The 25,745-nt window shown below is 48.6% G+C and overlaps 1 protein-coding gene across 2 annotated transcripts; it reads left to right on the top strand.

Moving 5' to 3' along the window:
- VSTM5 (V-set and transmembrane domain containing 5) lies at nt 1-25,745 on the top strand. Of its 2 annotated transcripts, none has more exons than XM_046638639.1 (4): nt 1-370; nt 21,369-21,695; nt 21,800-21,940; nt 22,072-25,744. In XM_046638639.1, the coding sequence occupies exons 1-4, from the start codon at nt 280-282 to the stop codon at nt 22,113-22,115; spliced, it is 603 nt and encodes a 200-aa protein (XP_046494595.1). In that variant the 5' UTR covers nt 1-279; the 3' UTR covers nt 22,116-25,744. The 2 variants fall into 2 exon arrangements, with proteins under 2 accessions (XP_046494595.1, XP_046494596.1); XM_046638640.1 differs by lacking the exon at nt 1-370 and adding an exon at nt 8,714-12,235 and having other exon boundaries at nt 22,072-25,745.

Here is a 25,745-nt window from a genome sequence, read left to right as displayed (position 1 = left end):
TTCGCTCTCTCACTTGCTCTCACGCTCGCTCTCTCTCTTTCGCTCTCTTGCTCGCTCGCTCGCTCGCTCGCTCTCCCCTTTCTTTCCTACTCCTTGGGAACTGGTTCAACCACCGTACAACCAGCTCTTCTGCCTCTGGCATTAGAGGACCTGCTGGAGCCGGAGGAGGAGAGCGGAGGCGGGCGGGCAGGAGCGGCGGCGGCGGCGACAGCGCACAGCCGGCCCGCGCCGCGCCGCCCAGGAAGCCCATGCCCGGCCCGTGCCGCCCGGGGCTTGCTCATGAGGCCTTTGCCGAGCCGGAGCAGGAAAAACGGCGGCATCTCCCTGGGACTCTTCGCCCTCTGCCTGGCCGCAGCCCGCTGTCTGCAGAGTAAGCGCGGGGCATGGGGCACGGGGCGCGGGGAGCCGGGCTCGGGGCGCGGGGCGCGAGTGCCAGTGTCGCGGCTGCCGGCCGCGGGCCCTCGCCCACCTCGCCCGGCCTGGCTGGCAGGGAAGAAGCCGCTTCCCGGCGGGCTGGGCGCGGCCCGAGCCGGCTGCCGATCGCTCCCGGAGGGACCTGGGCAGAGCGGAGGCTCCCCGGGCTGGCACCCGGAGCCGCTTCGAGGTGCCCGCCCCGCGCCCCGCCCGGCCGGGCGTTATCAGAGCCGGAAGCCGAGCGGGAGAGAACCGGCTCCGGGCCCGGTGGATCGCCGCCCCTTCTGCAGTGTTTTTTATTTCTTTTTCCTGGACTAACCAGACCCCAGGGCGCACGAGACCCGTCATCCTCCCGCGGACTTCCCTGGTCACCAGCACGTTCTGTAGGTGCCCCCATCCCTCAGACGCACCCACGGCAGACGCTCTGAAGGTCTGGGCTGGGTGTTGGGACCTGAATTCCTCGGGCCAGAGGTGGTCCTCGGCACTCTGCGCTGAGGGGAGGGCTTTGGGGGGTCGGCTCTAGACTCCCTCGGCGTGGTGAGTCTAAATGTAACCCACAGCCCCACACCCTCCCATCGACACAAACAGATTTCAATGCCGTTTTACTCTCATTTAATCCTTATCATTCTCATTTTACAGACTAATCAACCAAGGTTTAGAGAGTGACCAATGCAGGGCCACTGGAGGTGGGAAGACCTCTAGTAAGAGCCAACACTTGTTAAGAAAGTGTGCATTCAACTTCCCTGGACTTTACCAGACTTCTATCGTTAACCCTCAGGGCAACCCTATGAAATAAGCGCTACTCTTATCCCTGTTTCACGTGAGGAAACTGAGGCACAGAGAGGTTGTTACTTGTATAAAGATGCCAGCTAGTCAGTGGTGAAGTTAGGATTCAAATCTGGGCAATCTAGCACTCTTGACCTTTACGCCTCTGGCTAGCACCCAGCTTTGAAGACTGCAAGTCTCAGAAACCCAGAAAGACTGGGATGGGACATGTGCCTCTGGCTGTCTGTGGAGCTAGAAATAGGCAGCTGTTAGTCCATCAGGTTGGTGGGTGTGTTTGGCGTTGCAGTGGCCTATTTTATTGTTGTTCATCCCTCCAGCATGTTTCCAACCACCATTCTTATGCAACATCTGTACAGATGTTCCTGATGTTCGGGAGCCAGCCATTTTCCAAGCGTAAAATTCACTTATTTATTCACTCATTCACGGTACCCTCTGCCTGCAGGAAGCAGGCCACACTGGGTACTGGGGATGCCATGGTTCACAGTCTTGTCCCCAGACAAGCAAACAAGAGTGCCAGCTTGGAGCGGCAAGCTCTGAGAGGCGGGCGGTGTCAATGTTCTGGAAGCCCTAGAGGCTCAGAACCTGGATTTGGGGGACCAGGGCAAGCCTCCCAAAGGGAGCCGCGTCTGACAGATGGACAGGAGCAGCCAGGGGAATGGGACAGAGGGAATGCAGGGTGTCCTCGACAAAGAGGAGGACAGGTAAAAGTTTTGCCCTTCTCCATCGAATATCTGACTCCAACAGAGCTGTCAGGTCCAGGGAGGCAGGCATTCTTTTTTGGCTCTGGGTTCCTAGCACTTGCCCAGTGGCAGCTGAGGTCTACCCCTTAAAAGGTAGTGAATGGATGTGCACCTGTCTGAATGAGGCCTGTGCTTCAGGGCCCGCCCTGATGATGTAGAGTGGGCCTCCTCCCTCTCACCAGCTCCCTCTAGTCTCGGCCTCTTCAGCCTCTGTCAAAACCATCCACCCAGAAAGTCTAATATGCATCATTTACGCTGAAGTCTGTTAAAGCATGCCCCCAAAACACCAACACCCTGTCTGTGAAGCCTTTTCTCTGTAAGTGGACTATTATGGACTGAATGTTTGTGTCTTGCTGAAATTCATATGTTGAAGACCAAACCCCCAGTGCGATGGTATTTGGAAGTGGGACCTTTGGGAGGTAATTAGCGTTAGATGAGATCATCATGATGGGGCCCTCATGATGGGATTAGTGTTCTTATAAAAAGAAGAGACCAGAGCTCTCTCTCTTTCTGCCATGTGAGGGCACAGCAAGATGGCAGCTGTCTGCAAGGCAGGAAGAGAGCCTGCCAAATCTGCCAGCACCTTGATTGTGGACACCCCAGCCTCCAGAACAATAAGAAATTAATGTCTGTTGTTTAAGCCCCCCAGTCTATGGTATTTTATTATAGCAGCCTGAGCTAAGACAGAAATCAGTACTGAGAAGTGGAATGCTGCTGTAACAAAAACCTAAAACTCTGGAAGCAGCTTTGGAGCTGGGTAAGGGCTAGAGGCTGGAGGAGTTTTGAGGTGCATGTGAAAAATGTGCACTCTAAGGGCAATGCTGGGGAGGTTTTAGATGCAAATGAGGAACATCTTATTGGACAGTGGAGAAAAGGTGATCCTTGTTAAAAAGTGGCAAAGAGCTTGGCTGAACTGTGTTCGTGTTCTAGCGTTTTGTGGAGGGTAGAACTTGAGAGTGATGAAATTAGATATTTAGCTGAGATTTCTTTCCTTTTTTTTTTTCTTAAAGATTTTATTTTTCCTTTTTCTCCCCAAAGCTCCCTGGTACATAGTTGTATATATTTTTTTAGAGGTGGGTCCTTCTAGTTGTGACATGTAGGATGCCACCTCAGCGTGGCTTCATGAGTGGTGCCACGTCCACACCCAGGATCTGAACCGGTGAAACCCTGGGCCCGTGCAGCAGAGCTCGCGAACTTAACCACTCAGCCACGGAGCCGGCCCCAGCTGAGGAGATTTCTAAGCAAAGAGTCGAAGGAGCAGCTTGGTTCCTCCTGACTGTTTATAGTAAAATACAAAAAGAGAGAAATGAATTGAAGAAGGAATTGTTAAGCAAAAAGGAACCAGAACTTAAAGACTTGGAAAATTCTCACCTCGTCTAGATTACAAAAAGTGAGAAAGCATGCTCAGAAGAGAACACCAACAGTGTGGCCAAACAACCATTTGATAAGATTAGTATGGGTGTGAGCCATGGACCTAATCAGCCACCCCAGCAGAAACACTGCCAGTTTGAACTGAAGGGGATGAAGACAGAATGAAGTAAAGGAGGGCTGTCAGACTTGTTAGATCCTACAGCACTGAGCATACGCCTGTTCAGCTGTGAATGTGCGCTGCTTTTCAAGACGAGGCAAGAAAGACTCTGTAGGTGATTCAGTGATCATCAGAGCTGCCTCCTTTGTTTCAAATGGGGGGGGGCTGTTGCCTTGGCTTCAACAGGCCAGATGGAGGCCCCATAGAGCCTCCAGGGCCAGGGCTGCCCAGAAGAGCCTCTGGGGACACACAACTGCCCAGCAGAGTTGCAGGGGTGGGGGGGCCCAATCTCTGCCTCAGTAGATCCTGAAGGCAGGGCTGCCGCTTCAGTGGGTCCGGAAGAGAGAGTGTTAAACCAAGGAAGATTGCTCTTGAGCCTTAAGATCTAATGGTATTTACCTTGCTGGGTTTTGGACTGACTTGGAACTCATCACCCCTTTTCCCTTTTGATTTCTCCCTTTTGAAACGGGCATGCCTATCCTCTCTTGTCACATGTCCTACCACTGCATTTTGGAAGCACGTAACTTATCTGGTTTCGCAGGTTCCTAGTTGGAGGGTAATTTTGCTTCAAGATGAATGTACCTCCAGTCTCACCCATGCGTGATTTAGATGGTGTTTAGATAAGACTTTGGACTTTAGAGATGAAGCTGAAACCAGTTAAGACTTTTGGAGCTGTTGGGATGGAATGAATGCATTTTGCATGCAGGAAGGACATGAATTTTGGGAATCTAGGAGCAGAATGTTATGGTCTGCATGTTTATTTCCCCCTGAAATTCATAATAAAGCCCTAACTCCCAATATGATAGTATTTGGAGGTGGGGCCTTTGAGAGGCAATTGGGTTTAGATGAGGTCATGGGAGTGGGGCTTCCATGATAGGATTACTGTCCTTATAAGAAGAGGAAGAGATCAGAGTTCGCCTTCTCTCCACCATGTGAGATAGGCAAGAAGGTAGCCATCTATAAGCCAGGAAGAGTGCCCTCATCAAGAATGGTTAAGCCCCCCAGCCTATGGTATTGTGTTATGGGAGCTGGAGCTAAGACAGGGACTTACAGGTTTATCTCCTAGAAAGCTGGCAGGACTCCCGTGGCAGGCCAAGGTGGGGCCCCGTCTGGGACCTTTGTTCATTTCCTTTCTCAGCTCTCTACATGGTAAGGTAGCCATCAAGCCTGCTGGTATCCTGTGCTCCCTCTCATTTGGAAGCGGATGATCCAAGACTAAAGCAGGAAAGTTTAGTTGATGGCCTGGGGCCAAGTCAGCTTGCTTCTTGTGTTCCAACCCCGCTTTCTAAGAAGCAGGCCTCTCTCCCAACACACATGGACACACACACACACACACACGCATGAATACACACACAAGTGACCTTTAACATCCCCGCTTAACAGGGTGGGGCCAGGGCTGGAGGAACTGACCCCACTGAGTCACTCATGGCCCAGTGCCCAGGATAACAGAGGAACAGAGTAGGGGCTGAGTCTGGGTCTGAGGAGGGAGGGGACAGGCTGGAAGCTGCCACAACCAGAAGGGAGCTGTGGTTTCTAGGCTGAGCTGGGGGTGGGATGAGTAGGGAAGGGAAGGAGAGACAGTGTAGGAGGAATCCCCTTGAGGCCCCTGGGGAGACGCCCAGATCTGTCACTCCAGGACCAGGCCCCCCTGGTGCCCTGGGGCTGCCATCTATGTGGCACTCTTTTACTGAGCACCTACCATGCTTAGGCTCTTCCCTGGCCCCTCACGAAACAGAGACAAATGAGGTGTGCTCTCTCTCTGGACTCTCCTTTCAGGTTTATAGACAGTGGTTCTGCAAACATAAATGTACCCACCAAAAAAGTAGTGTTTGGGTGCGCTTTGAAAAAAATGCAATTATACTGTACTTTTTATGAAGCAACTTAGTTTTTACAGCAATTTTTTTTAGCTCCATCCACGTTGATAAGCAGAGATCTTGCTCATTCCTCTCAACTGCTATACTTATGTCTTCATACAGATATGATGCTTTTTACCTAACCAGCCCCCTCCTGCTGGATGTTTAAGCTTTCAGCTTTTAGCCCTCCCTCGGGGGAGAGCGACTCCTAATGCAGGGTGACGAGAGTGATGCACATGGTAGGGAGGATGTGGAAGGCCGAGGCCACCTCTGAGCTGACATGCCCCCTGCACACGCACCTCCTCCCACAGGTAGTGCTCAAAAATGCCTGGAAGATTAAATTGAAGCTATTGAGGGAGAGGTGTCATCAACCAGAACGTCACCCAAATTTCTTCCATCCTGATCTCCCAGGGAGTCCTGAGTATAGTCCCTGCCAGTCTGGGAGGGGGTTGCAGTCAGGAGACCCTCCTTTCTCCATTATCCTCAGGACCGGACACCTATGTATTTCATCCACTGTCAGATTTTTAAAAAATATTTCAATATATCTAAAGTCAAGAGGCATGTTACAAATCAATAGCTTTGCCGTAATCTCTGTCGGCCTGGATTGAGGTTGAGTCCTTCCCGAGAGGATGTGTTGCTTCTGTCAGTCACCGGGAAGGAGTAGGAAAGGCTACATGGAGAAGGTGAGGCCAAGTGTTGAAAGATGAGTAAGTGTACGCAGCAGGACAAGGTGGAGAAGAGAATTCTAGGCATACAGCAAGTGCTCAAAAAATAGGTACACTCTTGCCCTTGGGGCCTGGCAGGGTCTGGACAAGCTGAGCTACTGAAGAGGAAGTGGGAGCCACCTTAACATGCACCTTCCGGATCTCAGCTGGTACCCGCTCAGACTCCGCTGACATGCACCTGCACAGTCCACTGCTCTCAGGACCCTGGTGTGCCTGCACCCAGGTTTTCCCTGGAAAATGGGCTTGGGATAGGAAAGTATTTATTTATCCAGCAGAAATAGGAGTAGACAAAGGAGAAGTAAGCAAGTTCGAAGTTGGAAAATGATTTTCTCCCATAACTGGTTTGCTGGGCTGGGAAAGCACCGGTTGGTCCCGTGGGCAAAGGGGAAAAATGACACACTGGACCATAAAGGGAGCACAGGACATTCCTTGTTCCCTTGTGGTCCAGGAAGCACATGGGCCTTTCCCCCTGCGAGGCGCACCCTGGGGATAGCTCAGGCCTGTGCTGTGCTGACTCCAGAGGAGCCTGGCTGCTCTGGGGCTCCCTGGAGAATCCTCAGCTGGCAAAGGGGAAGGGCCGGGGGCTGGTCCCAGTCCCAGTGCTGGCCGTAAGCCCTGGATGTGAGGTCGTCTTCCTTCTTGGAGCACACAAGGCGGGTGGCTGGCTTAGTGACTGTCAGCCAAGGCTGCACATTAGAACCACGTGGGGGCTTGTAAGACCTACAGATGCCCACGCCCTACCCCTGAGAGTTAAATCAGTATCTCCGAGGGCAGGACCCAGCACTGTTTGGAGTTTAAGCTCCTCTGGCGATTCTAGTCTGTAGTCAGGCAGAGAGCTCCTGGACTAGGCCGTTTCCGGGTCCCCTCCATTAGTCTTGTCCTGGGGAAAACAGCTCGTCAGGAAGCGTGCACGTCTCTCCCACCTTCTGTTCTCAGAACACCCACCATTGTGTGTGGTAGGGTCTCGCTTATGTCTTTCTTCTTCTTCTACATAGTTGTATATTCTAGTTGTGAGTGCCTCTGGTTGTGCTATGTGGGATGCTGCCATCAGCATGGCCTGATGAGTGGTGCCGTGTCTGTGCCCAGGATCCCAGCTGGCAAAACTCTGGGCTGCTGAAGCAGAGCATGTGAACTGAACCACTTGGCCATGGGGCCGGCCCCTCCCTTATGTCTCATTTGTGGTTTTGTCCTGACAAACCTGTAAATACTTTCCCACCAGGCTTAGGTCGGGAGACAAGGCTGCTTTGCTTTGAAGTTTGGTTTTTTCAGTAAATAGTTCCTGAGCACCTACTGTGTGAGGGGCACTGTGCCAGGAGCTGTGGATTCTCAGCGCGGCCCCTGTAATGGGGGGGGTCACATGACCCAGAGGGGAAGTCAGATCCTAACAGGATGGTTTTAAGTCGGATGCCCTGGGAGCACTGAGAAAGGCATGTAACTCAGCTCAGAGTTGGGAAGAGTCTTCTTGAAGAAGAAGCCTTGAAGGCAAAGTAGGAGGTGGCCAGGTGAGCAGTGGGAGAAAGTTCTGAGCAGCAGGAAACAGTGAGCACAGATGCAGCGTTGCCGTCTTCTCCCTGTAGGCCAGTAGCAGGTGACAAGTCTTTAGTTAAAGCAGGTTTTTCAACTCTTGCCAATTTCTTCGTATTCAGTCTGATAAGTCGTCTAACAGTTAAGGGAATGAAGCGTGGGAAGGTCCTGGATCTTAGGTGGAAGGTGCTGGAACAGTTTCTCTGATAGACCCTTATACTAATGCCAGAGAATCAGGAGGGAGATATGGGTCCCTTGGCACCAGGCACTGGCCGGGGGACCTAATGTGAAACTCCTCTGACTGTTTGTCCTTCTGTACTTATGTAATATCCCTGCCCCGGGCTCACTGTGGGACTGGATCACATTCCTTTTGAAGCCAATGCCGGAACACCAGACCTGCTCTATCCTCCTGCCGTCAACCAAGACTTCTCCATACTTTGGGATGGGATTTCAGGGATTCTTGAACTAGAACTTGTTCCTTTATGTCAGGTAGACTGTCAATTCAGTTTGACAGCCCCAGGTTGAATGGCCATCCATCACGTCACACACTGCTGGGTGCCGGTGATTCAGACCTCAGTGTATGGTACATGCTTGCCTGCCCCTTCTAGCTGGGAGATGCGCAGTCACTCATCTAACACGCGTGCAAGGCAGGCTATGAACTGTGCCTTAGGAGCCTAATAGGGCCTGGCAGAGGAGGTGACATTTAAGATGGGCCTTGAGGAGTGCACAGAAACCTGAGAGTGGAGAGGGGGTGATCTGACCTGAGATAGAGGGCAAACTCTATCTCAGGCCCAGTGGGAGTGGTGCATAGTTTGGTGCAACCAGAATTGAGGGGTAGCAAGGAGTCTTGGGACACGAGGAGGGAGAAGAAAGTTGAGACCAGCTTACTGAGGTCTTTCAGAGCCAAGGAAGACCCAGCCAGACGTGTGGTGGGGCCGGCTGGGTGGTGCAGTGGTTAAGTTCGCATGTTCTGCTTCGGCGGCCTGGGGTTCGCCAGTTTGGATCCCAGGTGTGGACATGGCACCACTTGGCAAGCCATGCTGTGATAGGCATCCCACATATAAAGTAGAGGAAGATGGGCACGGATGTTAGCTCAGGGCCAGTCTTCCTCAGCAAAAAGAGGAGGATTGGTAGCAGATGTTAGCTCAGGGCTAATCTTCCTCAAAAAAAAGAAAAGAAAAAGAAAGATCACTAACAATAGCCTCCAGGCAACTGAAGAGGAGAAAAGCCAGTATCTCCTGAGTTTTTATAATTGTTAATAACAATTAAAGGACAATAATAACTGTGACCATTTATTAAACACCTACTTTGTGCCAGGCACTGTAACAGCTTCTTTCTATTCGTCTTCACAGTACTCCTGCAAATAGGTGTTATTAGTTTCCATTTCATAGATGAAGAAACTGAGGCTCATAAAGGTTGAGGGATTTGCCTAAGGACAGTCATTCATTCAGCAGGTGTTTCTGGAAAGCCCACAGTACCAGGCACTGTGCTAGGCCCTGGGGATTCAACGCTGAACAAGATGGACTGGCCCCTGTGCTCAGAGCTGACAGCTGGTCTAGGAGGATGAACCATTAATCAAGAGTGATTGCAACAGACTGGGATAAGTGTGTTGCTAGAGAGGAACAGGGAGGTACAGGAACCCAGAGCTGGGCCCCCTAACCTGGTGTTGAGGGGTTGGGGAAGGCTTCCTGGAAGAAGGGGTATTTAAACTAAGACCTGCAGGATGAAGAGGAACTGGCTCTTTCATACATTTGAAGGAGGAACTTTGTACTCTAACCATTGTACTCAGTCATGGGTGTGCCTGAATTATCTTTTGATCACTTTACACCCCTCTTCCAAGTGCCTTCAGGCATCCTTTAAAGTCCTCCCAGAAGAATTCTTGGGAGGTCACGCCACCTCATTTCTTCTTTTGTCCTCCTGTTCCACACACATTTCTGCAGAGGTGTCTGAGGAGGGCCCCACTTTCCCGTTCCCAGGCTGGCCACTGGCCCAGGCCTGACCACAGCTCCTGCAGCCCAGCCCTGCAGAGGGCAAACCAGCAGTGCCCCTCCCCGAAGGTGCTGCCAAGCAAGGTGGCTGGCTCCACCATGCCTGGCTTCCTTGGCATCTGAGTAGAAACACAGCAGTGACTTGACCTTGGCCCGTGGCCATTCAGAAGAGGGCAGCTTTCCAACAAGGGCGGCTCTGCTTATGGTAGAAAGATCCCAGGAGGAATTCCACAGGGAGAAATTTCAGATCACCCAGTCTCTTGCCATGCTTCCACAAGGAGTCACAGATTTACAAATGCTCAGTCCCATTCTACACCGCTATGTGATTTGCAAGAACCAGCCTCCTCCACCCGACACTCCAGCTCTTGGTTTCAGATCTATTGCTTCAATCCCTGGTGCAAGTCTAGCTTCTGCTTCCATACCCCTGGGGATGGGGAGCTTACTACCTCAGTAAACCACTCAGTGCATCCTCAAAGAATTCTCATTAATAATAGGTGGTATTTATTGAGTGATCACCAAGTGTTAGAAACTGCGATAAACTCCTTACCTGTATTGCCTCACATAAACTTCGTTCTGCTACAGGAGGTGGGCACAGCACTATTCAAGTATACTTATTTCATAGGTACGGTAATTGAGACTGAAAGAAACTAATTTACCCTAGATCACACAGCTGTTACTGGCACACCTAAATTTTGAACACGAGTCTGTCTGATTCCGGAGTCCATGAATGCATCCAGTATACACACTCTGCCTCAATTGTGTTCACCAGACTCTGTATCCTTTTAATCTTTACTCACTGGTCCTCATTCTGGCAATGACTGGGTGTCTTTATTCTCCAAGATGAGAAGTTCTGCAGCAGACACTGCTCTCTGCCTGGCAGAAGTGGTGTTAGCAGTGTTGGAGAAGGAGAGGAGGGGCCGGCCCACAGGGATCCTGGGAGCATCCTCAGTGCCCCCTGTGCCCTAAAGTCTTTCAGAAACATAACTACTGAAGCTCTAAAAGTGTGGTCCTGGGACCAGCAGCAGCATTACCTAGAACTTAGAAATGCACACTCTGGGGCCTCCCTACTGAATGAGACACTGGGGATGGTGCCCAGCAAGTGTGTTTTAACAAGCCCTCCAGGTAATTCTAATGGAGCTAAATGTTGGGGACCACTGCGGTAGAGCACTGGAGAGGGTGGAGGGGGCACGTGGAATTACTTAACTCCCTGTTCTTACCCCCTAACACCAAAGCATCACTAGAAATAGGACCAGATACAATGCAATTTGAGGGATGCCAGAAAGAGTCTATTTCCCCCAAATATCTGAAGGGCCGGCCCTGGTGCCTCAGACATTCCTCTCCAGCGGCCCTTCGTGCCTTTGGCTTTAGGCTTTGTTAAAGTGCCCCTGTGAAGGGGTTATGGGCTTTGGCTGCCCATAATGAGTGGACTCACTTATTGGTGATCAATCTTGGTTGCACACTAGAATCACTTGGGGGCTTTTAAAATTTGCAGAGGCCTTGGGCCCACCCCCAAAGATTCTGAATTCGTGAGTCTGGCGTACGATTTTTAAAAGCTTCCCCAAATGGTCTAATGTTCAGTCAAGGACCGACAATAACGAGATTGGTCCACCTTGGTCCAATCAGCTGTGGCCAGGAAGCTGAGCACTAAGGCCCTCTCTGCAGGGGCTCTGAGAAGAGATTGGGCGCAGCTGGTCAGGAGCCAAATTAACCAATAATGGACTTCCACATGGAGCATGGGCCATGCATTGGTGTTGGAGCTTGGTAAATGTTAGTCTCATAGCTTCCTGTCCCAAATGGAATGGAAGGAGACTGGATTGATTCCTCATGGCCTGGAATCATGGCTTCCTCTGGGTGAGAAATCAGGGAAGGGAGCGCCTATGTCACTTGGAATTGTTCCCAGCTGTCAAGCTTTCTCACCCATGTTTTGTGGTTTGTTTTTTTATTGAATCATTGACAGTCAAGCTGTGACAATACCTAATTACAAATGAGGAAATGTTGGGTCAGAGAAGTGACGGGATTTGTGCAGTCACCCAGCTAGGGTGTGGTGTGGTCAAAACAGAACCTGGGTCTTTTGATTCCACAGACTGTGCATGGGGTGGCCTTCCCAGGGCTTCCCCAGCCGGCATCTTGGGCTCTTCTGCCACCCTCTGCCCCCACAGGCAAGTGTGTCTTCTCTACATCTGGGGAGAGGGGTGGAGCTGACTTCTTACGCAGCCTGCGGAGTTTTCACTCTACCGTGACAGAAGGAGCTGGGAAGAACACTGGGTGAGTGTGGGGGCCCAGAAGCCACAAGTGTGTTTCAAGCAGAAGAGAGTGCTCAGCAGTGTCCCAGGAGGAGAAGGTCATCTGCTGAGAGGAGGAATTTGGAGTCCAAAGAGATTGGAAGGACCCGGCCGTAGTAATCATGGAAAAAGAAAGGGTAAATTCATGTGAAAAACATAGTAAGATTGGCGGTTTTGGAAGGCCCTCTTGAATCTGGTGATCTTGCATATACACTGGAAACAATGTATTTTGTTGTTCTGGAGAGCGTCTGCTCTGCGACTTTCTCCTATAGTGCTGACTGCTCAGGTTGGAGCAGAGACGAAGCAGAGAGTTGTTGATCCAAGGCTAGGGTTTTGCCCACCAGATATGATGAAAAGACAGAGAGCACTGCTGTCCAATAGGAATATAATGCAAGGTACGGATGTAATTTTGAATTTTCTAATGGCCACATTAAAAAAATAGAAAGAAACAGGTGAAATTTTAATAATATATTTTGTTTAACCCATATATGCAAAATATTATCATTGAAACATGTAATCAGTGTAAAAAACTTGAGATACTTTACATTCTGTTTACATACAGAGTACTAAGTCATCAAAATCTGGTGTGTATGTTATGCTTAGAGCACATCTCAACTCAGACTAACCCATTTCAAGTGCTCAATAGCTACATGTGTCTAGCAGCCACCATATTGGAAAGCCCAGGTCCAGACTCTTAACTTCTTGTCATGTCTGTCTCTCAAATCTTTAGCAGCACTGAGCCGTGTGCTATTTTGGGAAACATAAAAGAAGTGTCAAACTGCACGTCTGTATAATCAGTGTTTTATTTTATCAGAAGCAGCTGTGGGGCAATGAAAAGACAGTTGGGTTCCAGCCTCAGCTCTAATTTTCCACTTGGCAAGAACTTGGGCACTTAAGTCTCTAAGCCTCAGTTTCCTCATCTGTAAAGTAGGGATCAAAGAAGCAAGTGCCTGTGAAGCAAAAAGCATAGTTCCTTAACCCAGGTCTCCTGCCTGCCCAGGTCTCCAGGGCGAGGTGGTGCTTGTGCAGTACTTTGTGTACATGTGAAGTACTGACATTTTCAACCGTGAAAAGTCTGGGGCTCGGACCCAATCTTGGCATGCGTTTCTATGTATTTTTAGGATCGTGCTGTGTTTATTTTTTAAGTAATTACAAATTTGCTAAAAGATTCCTACTGTTCAAGAGAGTATAGAGCGAAGTATAAGGCTTTCTTCCACCCCAGACAGCTAGGCTCTGCCCCAAGGACAACCACGGCTCTGGGTTTTTAGTGTACCCTTCCGCAGACTTTCAATGCATTTATGCGGATGTGTGCATGTGCATGTGTGTGTACACACATCTCATTACTTTACTCAAATGGAAACATTCTCTACATACTGTTCTGTCCTGTGCTTTTTCATTGTTTTTTGGATCTTATAATATCATTGCATATAGATCGTCATTTTTAATGTCTCTGTAGTATTACAAAGTATGAATATTGATAATTTACTTAACCAGTTGTGACGTAATAAGCAATATGTATTTGGTCTCTGCTCCCAGTTCCTGGCACAGAGTTCCTAAAACCCTAGTAATTTCTTGGGCGATAGGAGCTTCTTTAGTTATAATATTTGGTCTTAGTCCCTGGTTCCTGACATAAAAGTTTCTAAGACCCTTGGAATCTCCCGAGTGATGAGTGTTTTTTTGTTTGCTAATGAAGTGACTCTTGGAAGATAAGCCTGGTTGGCAGAGGACCTACCTGTGTGATTAGAGGGTTGGAACTTGTAGCCCTAACTTCCCCCTAACCCCCAACCTCTGGAGATAGGAGAGGGGCTGCGGATTGAGGTAATCACCAATGGCCAATGATTTAATCCACCGTACCTATGTAATGGGACCTCCAAAAAACCCCCTCACTGAAGGAGTGTGGAGAGTTTCTGGGTTGGTGAACACATCAAGGAGCTGGGAGGGTGGCGTCCCCAGAGAAGGCATGGAAGCGCCACGCCCCTTCCTACATTCGTTTCCCTGTGCATCTCTTCCGTGTCACTGTTCCTGAGTTCTATCTTTTATAACAAACTGGTAATAGTAAGTTAGGTCCTTTCCCCAGTTCTGTGAGCTGTTCTAGCAAATTATCGAAGCTGAGGAGGGGGTTGTGGGAACCCCCCAGTTATAGCCAGTTGGTCAGAAGTTCAAGTGGTCTGGACTTGTGCTTGGTGTCTGAAGTCGGGGGCAGAAATGTGAGACTGAGCCCTTAACCTGTGGGGTGTGTGCTGACTCCAGATGGTTAGTGTCGGAGTGTTGTGAGCAGAGAAGTTTTCCGTTACCGTCCCTAACCACTGAACACACAGGTGTCTCTAGTCTTTTGTACTGCAGTTGACTATACTATGCTTTAGTGACAGTGTGTACACACATATCTTTGCATCTATGTGCCCTTATTAGTTGTAGGATAAGTTCCTAAAAGTGGAATTTCTGGGTCAAGAGGTATGTGCTATTTAATGTTTTTACAGATTTCACCATATTGCCCTCCAAGCAGGTTACATCCACTTATAATCCCACAGTAATGTTTGGTATCACTTCTGCGCACTCCTGACAACATAATGTTATCAAACTTCTTGATCTTTCCCAGTCTGGTATTGGCCAAGTCATTTAGCTTTGCCAGCCTGAGTTTCACTGGGCTGTGATAATTGTATTTGACAGCTAGTACTTAACGGGTTACCAAGAGAAATGGTGGCTATTGCTATTTTGGAGTGATTTTTTTTGATTGGAGTACAAATACAGGAACCTCATAAAGGGGAGCAGCCTGCCAGGCTCCATCTAAACCTGTATCTGTTCATGTTGTTTGGGTTTGGCTGACATCTGGGTGACTTCCCAAGGCCATTATACAGCAAGATCGTGGGGGAGCTCCCTCAGGGACGAGCTGAGTTTTGGTCTGTTAGTAATCGGACACTGGCAGGGTGAATTACCACCTGAGATAACAGGAGGGCTGGGTACCCTGTAAATTATGTGCAGATGTCAGTTGTCAGCACTATGCATGGCACCTAAACCTGAAAGTCATTATTTGGGGTTGCTGTGCTGGCCTCCTCCGTGAAGCTGTGTTTCAGAAATTCCGTGCTCGCTCGTTTCAAGAACTGCAGAAGTTAGGCAGGGACATGGGTATTTTAGTTGCAGGGTAAAACCGTGCCATTTCTCCTTCTAGCTATTTCACTCTGGGCAGACTTGGGGCTGGGAAACTGGGTCTTGCTAGCGCCTCTCTCAGCCAGATCCATTGCCCCCTCGGCTCAACACAGACCCCCCCCCCCGCCCCCCCCACCTCAGCCGCACTGACCTATCCAAATGGGCAGCAGTTTGACAGGCAGGCATGCATGTCTTTATTCATTCACTCATACGAGTTTATTGTGAGACCTGCAGACCCTGTGTTGGGCACTGGGGTTTCTGAGATCTCCCAGGGAAGATCTCATGGTCTGGGGCAGAGCTACTGTGCACATATGTGCTTCCAGCTGCCCCTCACTTCTCCCAGTCCAGGCCAGAGGCTGGCCCAAGTACGGCCACACCCAGCGCCTCAGGCTGTTCCCAACTGCTGGGGCTCCAGCCGTGGGTTCTCTTGAAGGTGCATGCACAGCACAAGCACATGTGCAGGGCCCGGGGCAGTGCAGGTGATGTGTGCAGGTGATAAGATGATGAATTCTGCCAGATGGCCCTTCCAGACGCCCAGTGCAGATCACGCCGTGCCTCGATTTGAGCACCATGCTGGGTCCTCCCTGCCTGCAGGATAACTCCTTCAAGGAATCCCCAGCCTGTCACAGATTTCTTGTGCTACAGCCAACATGCACTTCTCACTCACCAGCTCCCAAACCTGAGTTTCCGTCTTGCCTCCCTGGGTGGACTCACTGTTTCCTCAGCTAGGATTGCATTTCCTCCCTTGCCTACGCTTTTAAAATCTTATTCTCCAAGCCTCAGCTTCACTGAGTGTCTTCTGCTTTTCCCAGCCCCTGCGAACTTCCTGGCTCATTACCAGGATAGTGGAAAAAACCCAGGATTTCAATCTCCGCTCAGCCGTTTACCATGACATTATGCGAATTACCTAACCTCAGTAAACTTTAATTTGCTCCGCTGTAAAATGGGGGTAACAATGTACTTTTCACCAGGTCATCACCCGCCAGCCAGTGCCCTGTGTGGAGGAAGCCTGGTGAGTGTGGCGCTGGGTTCAGTGACTGGTGGGAGGTCCCCACTAAAATGGGGGTGCAGTGGGATTGCGACCAGTGGGAGATGTGTTTGGGAGCCAGAGGGTTGAGGGAAGAATAGCTTTGGTCCGCCCTCGGCTTACCCAGAGCTGGCTCCCCTGCTGAGCCCCGTGGGCGCCTCAGAAATCAGCCATCGTGTATCTTGGAGTTTTCTCTTCGCTCTTCAACATTTCCCTGTTGAGTCTCAGATAGGGTGACCAGCTGTCTTGGTTTGCCCATGACTGCCCTGATTTTAGCACCAAAACTCCTGAACCTGGGAAAACTTTCAATCCCAGGAGGGGTGGTCACCCTGAGGCCAGTGACACACTGATGGATACAGGCTAGCGGTGGGGGCTGCAGCTCCTCGAGGGCACTAAGTGCTGGGTCCTGCTGGGCCTTACACGTGCTGCGTGGCCTCCTCCTCACAGTGCTCCTCCGCAGGGTTTCCAGGCCTCATTCTGCAGCCGAGGAAGCTGAGGCTCCCGGAAGTGAAGGCACTTTCTCCAAGTCTCACAGCTAGGAGGCCCCAGGGTTGAACCTGTGTGTATCCTGCCCACACTAGGTGTCTCCACCACACCCCACTGCCAGCTGGAGTAATCCTTTTGTAATGTGATTCGTCTCTCCACCACCTGCTCCAACAGTTTTCTGAGTTAGGACTCCTGAACCCTAGCTTTCTGACTCCTATTTTAGCTGCTTACAGGCTTGATAAGGAGGAGGAGGAGGATGCTGACGCTGCGTTTGATAATCAAACTGGCTGGATAAGTGGCTTTTCAGATAAGTGAAGTGAAAATGAGTCGTCTTGATTAAGGTGTATCCTCCTTGTCTCCTTAAACTCAGAGACCACATCAGCTATGTATCTTCCTTTAACATTAGCTGTCCACTGAAATTGTGGTCTGAACAATGTTGACCTTTATGGTGATTTCGGGAAATATCTCCTGCTTAAATAATCAATTTTTTAAAACAGCAAAGCACTACTTGTGTAACTTATTTGTAAGAAAAGGAACACGGAACCATTCTGAGTATTATATTCCAGCCCAAGCTCGGCAGCTGCTTTCACCTGCCCGCTGCTTTCTCTCTGACCAGTTCCCAGGGGGTCTCACCAGCCCCAGGAAATCAGGCTTTCAGGAAGCTCAGTGACCTCAGTTCTGTGACTTTTTCCTTAAAGGAGGCATCCCCATCTATCTGGGAAATGGGTAGAATTTAGTTATTCTCTGCTTTTTACAAAGAATTCAAGCGAAGGTGAAAAGCAAGGTAAGCTTTTAAACTTCGCACACCAGATTGCTTGGTCGAATCAGGAGAACTTAAACAGATTTTAAAAATACATTTTTTTTTATTATCAATTCAATAAATGTGGAAAATTCAAAGTTACATGAATGCATACCCTGGAAAATAAAATTCCACTGTTATTCAGTCTTTAAGGGGCAATCCCTGTTAACACTTTAGCATATATTACTACAACATTTTTCTACACATGATATGTACTATTAACACATATTTACCAGCCCTGGTCGCCTAGTGGTTAAGGTTTGGCACTCTTACCGCTGTGGCCCCGGTTTGTTTCCTGATCAGGGAACCACACCACCCATCTGTCAGTTGTCATACTGTGATGGCTGCATGTTGCTGGGATCCTGAAAGCTATGCCACTGGTATTTCAAATACCAGCAGGGTCACCCACAGTGCACAGGTTTCAGCAGAGCTTCCAGACTAGGCAGACTAGGAAGAAGGACCTGGCCACCCTCTTCTGAAAAAATTGGCCATGAAAACCCTAGGAATAGCAGCAGAGCATCGTCTAATATAGCGCTGAAAGATGAGAGGATGGCATGAAAAGACCAGGCAGGGTTCTGCTCTGCTGTACACAGGGTCACTAGGAGTCGGAATGGACTCAACGGCACTGACTGTAGAAGTGCGTATTTACACAAATATAAATAAGATTTATTTTTTAACTTAGTACCATGTCATCGACATCTTCCCTTGTCCACACAAAGCTCATTCTCATTAATGGCTTCCTGGCACCCATTTTACAAGTAAAGTCTGATTTATTGAACCAACCTCCTTGAGTGGACTGTTTGAGCCAGATCTGAAAATTGGTCTAGGCACTGAGTTTTTCTGGTCTTGTTCTGGAATGATTTCAGCACGAGCTGCAGAGGTGGTTACTCATTAAATCCACTTCTTGAACAGTTGATGTGTGGTTTGCCTTTAAACTCTTGGAACTGTTAATTTTCCATCTTTGCTATAGACCCTTTGTTCCTAATTATATGTGTCAGAAAGAAGAACTGTTTGTTCCTGGAACCTAGTTAAATGCTTGGTTAGTTTGTCTGATTAGGAGGAGGTTTTCTGGTCAAGAAAACATACAGAAACCAACTCAGACTGGTTGGCCAGTTTTTAGCGTATCAGCATCTGAGAAACTTGGGCTTATTTTTGTTTTTCAGTTTTGCTGTTTCTGGGGCCAAAGAACTTGAAAAGCTCAAAGTGAAGGTCCCTAAGGCTATTCAAAGGGCTAGCGGTCTCCCAGGGGACTGGTCTGTCAGTAACCTTGACCAACATGGTTAACATAGGATGTAACTGAAATGCACATAGGTTATGATACAGATTTGTTACTAGCACTAAATGTGCTTCTCCAAATCTTACAGTAATCGTCATTCCAGTTGCTCATGCTTGGGGTCAGAGAAATCCGAAAACATGGATAAATACATGATATAGATAGTCACAAAGTAGAGTGGGAAAAACACAGGGTTTTTAATCAAACAGAACTGCATTCAAATCCCACCTTTGCCATTTCCCAGCTATGTGGGCATGTTGCTGACTCTCATGGGAAAAATAAGAGGGATAAGGATTGTAAAGGACATAATAAGTATATAACATAGGAACTGGCACATAAAGCCTTGACTAAATTATAGTTCTCTTTCGTATATGTATGTTCGCTTTTAGATGTGCCTAACTTTTCAAACCACCCAAGTAGCAACATTTCCATCAGGAAACAGCACGCCCTTCTTGTTGCTGTAGGTGTTTGGTTATTCACTTATTCATTCACTCAACAAACATTTATTCACCAGCCACTGTGTCAGGCATTGTGTTGGGTACAAGGGACACAGAGGCAAAAAAAATACATGATCTGGAATTTGACCCATTTTCCTCTAGAGAGAGAGAGAGATCATGCACGAGTGAGCACAAATGTGGCAAAGTGTTAATAATTGGTGAATATAGGAGAAGGTGTATAGATATTAACTCTACTTGTCTTTCAACTTTCTGTGAGTTTAACATTTTTTAAAATACAGAGTTGGGGAGAAAACATACTTCTGGTCCTTGGCAGCTGAACTCTTGAAAGCCGTAATTACCCCCCAGTTTTTCAGCATGGAATTTATCAGATTATCTCCAGTCACTTAGGCAGGTCTTAGGAGAGGGACGCTAATAGGATATGCTAGGGATGGGAGAGGACAATGAGAAAGGGCTGGAAAAGTAACATGCGTGGTTACCTGGAGCCACACAGCAGGGGCTCTGGGGTACCTGGGCAGCCATAGAGTGAGGGGGCCACACAGAAAGTGGAGTTGGGAACCAAGGGATGGACTCCAAGCTTAAATCCTGCCCTATCCTGTCACCAGTCGCCAGCCAGCCCTGACCACTCGTCTCGGTGTAGGGAGGCATTCGTCACATTCTGTGCCCTCCACTGCCAACCACTCACCTTTGATTTGAGCATCGAGGTTAAATACACGAGCTTTGGAGTCCGCATCCCTGGTGTGACTCCCAGCCTTACAGAATGAACTTGGACAAGCTAGTTAGTCCTGTTGACACTGAGGTTTCCTGTATCCTCGATAGAATTGCAATGGGTTGTATGAGACTTTAACGAGATAATGTGTATAAAGCAGTTAGCACAGGGCCTATGCGTGGTACCTACTTAATACATGTATAATGACACATATATAACCTTAGCCAATGGCACTACTATTCATTCATCCACACAATCACCCAGAAATCTCCGCTTGATGCCTCTCTGCCTCACCCACCCCCACATCTAGTTTGTCAGCATGTTCTCCCTACTTCCACATACGTATTCTAAATTTACTTTTCACTCTCTCCAAGGCTCTGTCTGCATCTCTTATCTAGTCCCCTGCTGCAGCCACCTGACTGCTCTTCCTGCTTCCACTTTACCCCCTCACCCCCTGAAAGTTCTCCATAGCAGACATTCGCAAGCTTAATGGAGAATGTCACCCTCCTGCCTAAGCCCTCCTATGGCTTCCCATCGCCCATGAGAAAGCCCACCTCTGCCTCTCACATCATGACCTGGGTCCTGCCCAGCTCTCCAGCCTTGTCTCCTGACCCTCCCATTACTCCCTGCATGCTGGCATATTGGCCTTCTTTCTGTCCCTCAAACACGCCAATGCTGACTCCCACCTCAGTCTTTGTAGTCATTCCCTCTGCCTGAAATGCTCTCCCGCATGTCTTCACGTGGCTGCCTCCCTGTCCTTTAGGTCTCAGGTCAAATGTCATTTCCTCTGCGAGGTCCTCTCTGACCATCCTATCTAATATTGTGTACCACCTCCACCCGCACCAGTCACTAGTGCCGATTTATTATCTTTAAAGCGTTTGTCACGGGGGCCGGTCCCGTGGCCGAGTGGTTAAGCTCATGTGCTCCGTTTCGGCGGCCCAGGGTTTCACTGGTTTGGATCCTGGGCGCAGACATGGCACTCCTCATCAGGCCATGCTGAGGCGATGTCCCATATGCCACAACTAGAAGGACCCACAACTAAAAATATACAACTATGTACCGGGGGGCTTTGGGGAGAAAAAGGAAAAATAAAGTCTTTAAAAAAAAAAAAGCTCAGGCTGCATAACAAAATACCATAGACTGGGGGGCTTAAGCAACTAATTTATTTTCTCATAGTTCCAGAGGCTGGAAAGTCCAAGATCAAGTTTCTAGTAGGATTTGGTTTCTGCTAAGAGCTCAGACGTTGTGACTCACATGGCCTTTCCTCCATGGGTGCCCTTTACGGGGAAGGGGAAGTTGATGGGGAGGGGAGCTCTTATGTTCTTATGTCTCCTCTTATAAAGACACTAATCCTATGGGATCAGAGCCCACCCATATGACCTCATTTAACCTTCATTACTTCCTTAGAGGCCCCATCTCCAAATATAGCCACACTGGGGGTTAGTCTTCAATACAGGAATTTGGGAGGGATACAAACATTCAGTCCAGAACATTCACCATTGTAACATCAGCACTAGAAGCTAGAAGAGAGCCTGGCATGTAACAGGTACTCAGTAAATAAATTAATGCATTATAGATGTTCGTTTTACTATAAGTTCATATAAGTAGCCCCACACCTAGCACTCCATCTTGCAGGTCAGGGTGTGTCACTGTACATTCCCCAGTCTGCCATCAATGCCACGGTGGAAGAAGATATCCTGCTCTCTGTTGAATACTCCTGCCATGGCGTCCCCACCATCGAATGGAGGTATACATCCAACTGGGGAGTGCAGAAGATCGTGGAGTGGAAGCCAGGGACTCAGGCCAACATCTCCCAAAGCCACAAGGACAGAGTCTGCACCTTCGACAACGGCTCCATCCAGCTCTTCAGTGTGGGTGTGAGGGATTCTGGCTACTACGTCATCACAGTGACAGAGAGCCTGGGGAGCAGCCAGTTTGGCACCATTGTGCTGCATGTGTCGGGTAAGAGCCCCAGGCCCAGCGCCCCTCTGAGCTGTGAGCATGTGGCAGGCCAACTTCATGATATTAAAAGAGCTATGTTCCCCTTCCTCTCACCTGCCCCACAGAGATCCTCTATGAAGACCTCCACTTTGTCGCTGTCTTCCTTGCTTTTCTCACTGCTGTGGCCGCCATGCTAATCAGCCTCATGTGGGTTTGTAACAAGTGTGCGTACAAATTCCAGAGGAAGAGAAGACACAAGCTCAAAGGTAATTCTCTAGGCCTTGTGATAATCAATTCATGCTTTTATGGCTGGAGGTGGCACATGTTATCTTGTTCTCACCAAGAAACCACTCTATGGCTGATTTGTAACTCATGGCCTTACCATTTGCTTTTGCAGAAAGCACAACGGAGGAGATTGAGCTGCAAGATGTTGAGTGTTAGCCAAGGCTGGGCCCAATTACATTCCTACCTCAAGAGGAAAACATTTTCCAATGGAAGGAGGAAACACAGTCCACTCTAGAGCCTCCTGTTGCCCCGCCACAGCCACCCATTCCTAATAGGGCAGCTGGACGTTGACAGAATTGACTGTGTGGAGTCGAGGACTCTGGATTGGACAAAGTCAGTTCTCATACTTGCACGAAGTTCAAGGGGAAGAGTGCTTGAGGCTTTGAGCCAGAGCTTTGCTGGGCTGCAGTTTCCAGTCATGTTGAGCCATTCCAATGGCATACTGCAGGCACTGGCTGCTTGCTCGCTATGCTCTCTCGGGCTTAGGGGATGCCATTGGAGGAGTCCCCATATCAGAGGCCAGAGTATCTCCAGATCAAGTGTGCAGCCAGCACTGGAACAGCTCTCCGGGCTCCTGTCTGCTCTGCTTGTGCCCTCCAACCCTCTGCTTCATGGGTTGAAGAGAGCTGCCATGAGAAAACCTGAGGATTTTAGACAATCTGCTGCCTAAGCAGCAGAGGTGGAAAAGGACTGTGATCCACGCTGCTGTGCTGCAGTGAGTTGCTCAGAGCAGGGAGAGGACGCCCCACGGCCTGGAGCTTTAGGGAGAGGAACTTAATTTGTTCCTGAAGGACCAGCATTGGGAAGCAGGAATAGGGAGAAAATTACCTTTCTTTTCCTCTTATTCCAACGTTAATTGGATTTTCCCTCCTATGGCCCCAACTTAGGCCAGTATGAGGAAAATAACAGTTCATCTCCACTATGGCATCTGGCCTGCAAATGGCCCCCTGACAAGCTCGGTAACGCTACCTGTGTGAAAGCTGAGACCGCACAATGGGAGGTACAACTGGAAAGTCAGTCAGCTCAGGCTTTGAATCTGTCCCCCTCAGTCACTAACACTTCACGTCTCAAGTCAGGCCCTTGCTCTTTCCCAACCAGGCTAAGGAGCACTTGGCGCTTACCTACCTCACAGTCAGGGTATCGAGTGAAGTCCACAGTAGCATGGAGCTCTCTGAGCGATTTAAGAAAAGCATGAGGATTCTTCAAGAACTTGGAAAGCAATAGTGCTATATTATTAGAGTATTGGAAATCGATAAAATGCCATGAGGTATTGGGGCTCCAGGTGAAACTGCGGAACTAGATCACAGCTGACCTTTGTCCTTAGTCTCCCAATTTATTGGTCACTGTGTTTGCCTGAGTTTCTCCCAAGTTCCACTGGCAAGCTCTAAAGCAGGCATGAGTTTATTTTCTGTTATCTTTACTCTCTCTAACATTCTTAGCTAGAGACCAAAGGGATCACCCTGATTATTGATGGAAGCTGAGGTTCTTAGCTGTGTCCCCAGCCCTCAGCTGCAAATTCACCCAAGCAAACAGGAAGGAGAGCTAGAACATTCCTTCTCTTCTCCCTCCCTTCGGAGTCTCCAATGTCCACATTTCTTCTACTTCCCACGTGGCAGTTAAGGCATTGCCTGGAGGCCTTTCCCTAAATAATGAATCCAGAGTTGCAGGAAGGGACTTTCGGAGTACTCAGACAGGAGCACTCAGTGATCTAGGGAAGGGCTCTGAAGGCACTACTTTGACTCCAAAGGCAAGAGAGCAGTTGGTCTGAACAAGTGACTTGTAGCTCTAGCACCTGACACATGGAAAGTTTGCCCCCCGCCGGGCCATCTCCTTACATACATGTGTAAACATGCACACCTGTGCCCTTTCCCCATGGGGCAGTCAGAGGAACCAGGCCTGTGCCAGGACAGGTTCCTTGTACCGGTGTCTGGTGCCATGCGGCAACAGCGGCAGCAGTACCAGAGAGAAAGCAGGGGGCGTCTAGAACAATTTGATTCTTTCTTCTCTTTCACAGAAAGCCCATCAGCAGGAAACTGGCTAGGACCTGGGTAGCTGCTGGAGTCTGTGTATCTTCTCTCATACGACCTGCTTTCCAGAACTCTACCTCTCAGCTGGTCAGAAGTCAGGGTGGTAATTGTCAATCATAAAAGGAGGAATGGAAAAGAATACCCGATGGGAGGCCTCCGTGGGCAAACCCAGAGATGTATTGCCCCCTCATGAATTGCCCCCCAAAAATTCTCTCAGCTTTCCATTTCCTTATTTTTCACGTTTAAAGCTCCCTCCATCCCGAACATTCCTCTGGAAAGTTTCTGATTCCAGAGCCTGAGGTTTTTGTCTTATTTTTCAGAAAAGGAAATATGAAATCATGGAGGTTGGCCACTGTAAATGTTAAGCTGTAAGTTGTGTTTCAAACTGTGAAAAATAATTGTTTTGAAGAATGAAATAAAACCTGAAAATAAAACCCTGCTTCACTGTGTGTGAACCCACCCCTGCCAAGAACTCAGAGGCCCTGGGTGAGGTTTCCAGCAGCTGTCACATAAGCAAACCCTCAGCCGCAGTTGGGGGTCTGGCACATTTTTTAAATGAAAATGGAATTAATCACATTGTTTCTAATCATAAACATTCTTTAGCAATTCAGAAAAACATCTAATTAGCCCATCATTCTCTCCTGTATAGTAACCTAAAGACTAATGTGAAGTTTTTGCTTCCAGAATACTAATTGTAATACAATCCTTTCTGCTTCTGGAGAGGCTGAATTGTACCAGAACATACATGCTTTGTCCACAGAGTATCCTTTCAGAGATCATGATCTAAGAAACCAAAAAGGTGTATATTGTACTTTCTCATTTTGTGCTGTTTTGTGTATGTGAGGAGAGCTGAAACAGAGAACCCCCATCCTCTGAAGCCCACGGGAGATGGTAGACAGCTGGCAGCACTTCACACTCACTCTGATTAGAAATCATACCACACGAAGGTGAGGAGCAAAGGCAGTGAGAGGTAAGAGGGGTTCTCAGGATATCTTGCTCAGCGGGGAATGCAGATAAGCCCTGCAGGAGGATGCAATTCACAAGGGCCAGATAACTGACATGGGTAGAGAAAAGGTGGCACAATAGGATGCTGGGAGATGAAACCAAGATGGAGGAACCAAATACGAAACCCCAGGGATGACTCCAAGGCAGTCTCCTTGACAACTCCAGAGGGATACTGGGAGAAAAGGAAACCCTCTGTCATCAGCTTTTATATACCCAGCACAGGTTTCTGCCCAGTTTCCAGGGAAGCATCAGACACCTCTCTAGTTTACCGAAAGCAGAGTAAATCCCTGAGGCTGTTGTTAGCATGTGCATCCACAGCTCAACTTTCACTAAAGAATTGTGTGAGTTGCCAGTATGTGTGCCTCTTTGCACGCCCAAACCCGTTCCAGCTGTCAGCTTTTCCAGTCCTTGAGACCATGCTTACTGAGTTCACTATTTCCACTGTCTTTTAAAAATTAGGTGGGTGGTTTTGGTTGGGATTAATTACAAATGTGATAAATCCTTCTTTAAAATTAAAATGATATTGAAGTTTATATACAAAGTAAAAATTCTCTCTCCAACCCAACTTTCCAGAGGGAACAATAGTTAAATTTGGTGTATATTCTTCTGGACTTGCATATGCATATATGAACATATCTGTCTATATATACACACACCACAATACACATACTTAATCTATTTTCTTCTTAGGCAAATAGGATTCTATTATACATATTACCCTACAACTTGCTTGTTTTCTCTTAATGTTTCTTGG

Source organism: Equus quagga, chromosome 14 (genome assembly GCF_021613505.1).
Source record: "Equus quagga isolate Etosha38 chromosome 14, UCLA_HA_Equagga_1.0, whole genome shotgun sequence".
In the NCBI taxonomy this organism is placed as follows: domain Eukaryota; kingdom Metazoa; phylum Chordata; class Mammalia; order Perissodactyla; family Equidae; genus Equus; species Equus quagga.
This window is presented reverse-complemented; position numbering and strand designations above follow the sequence as displayed.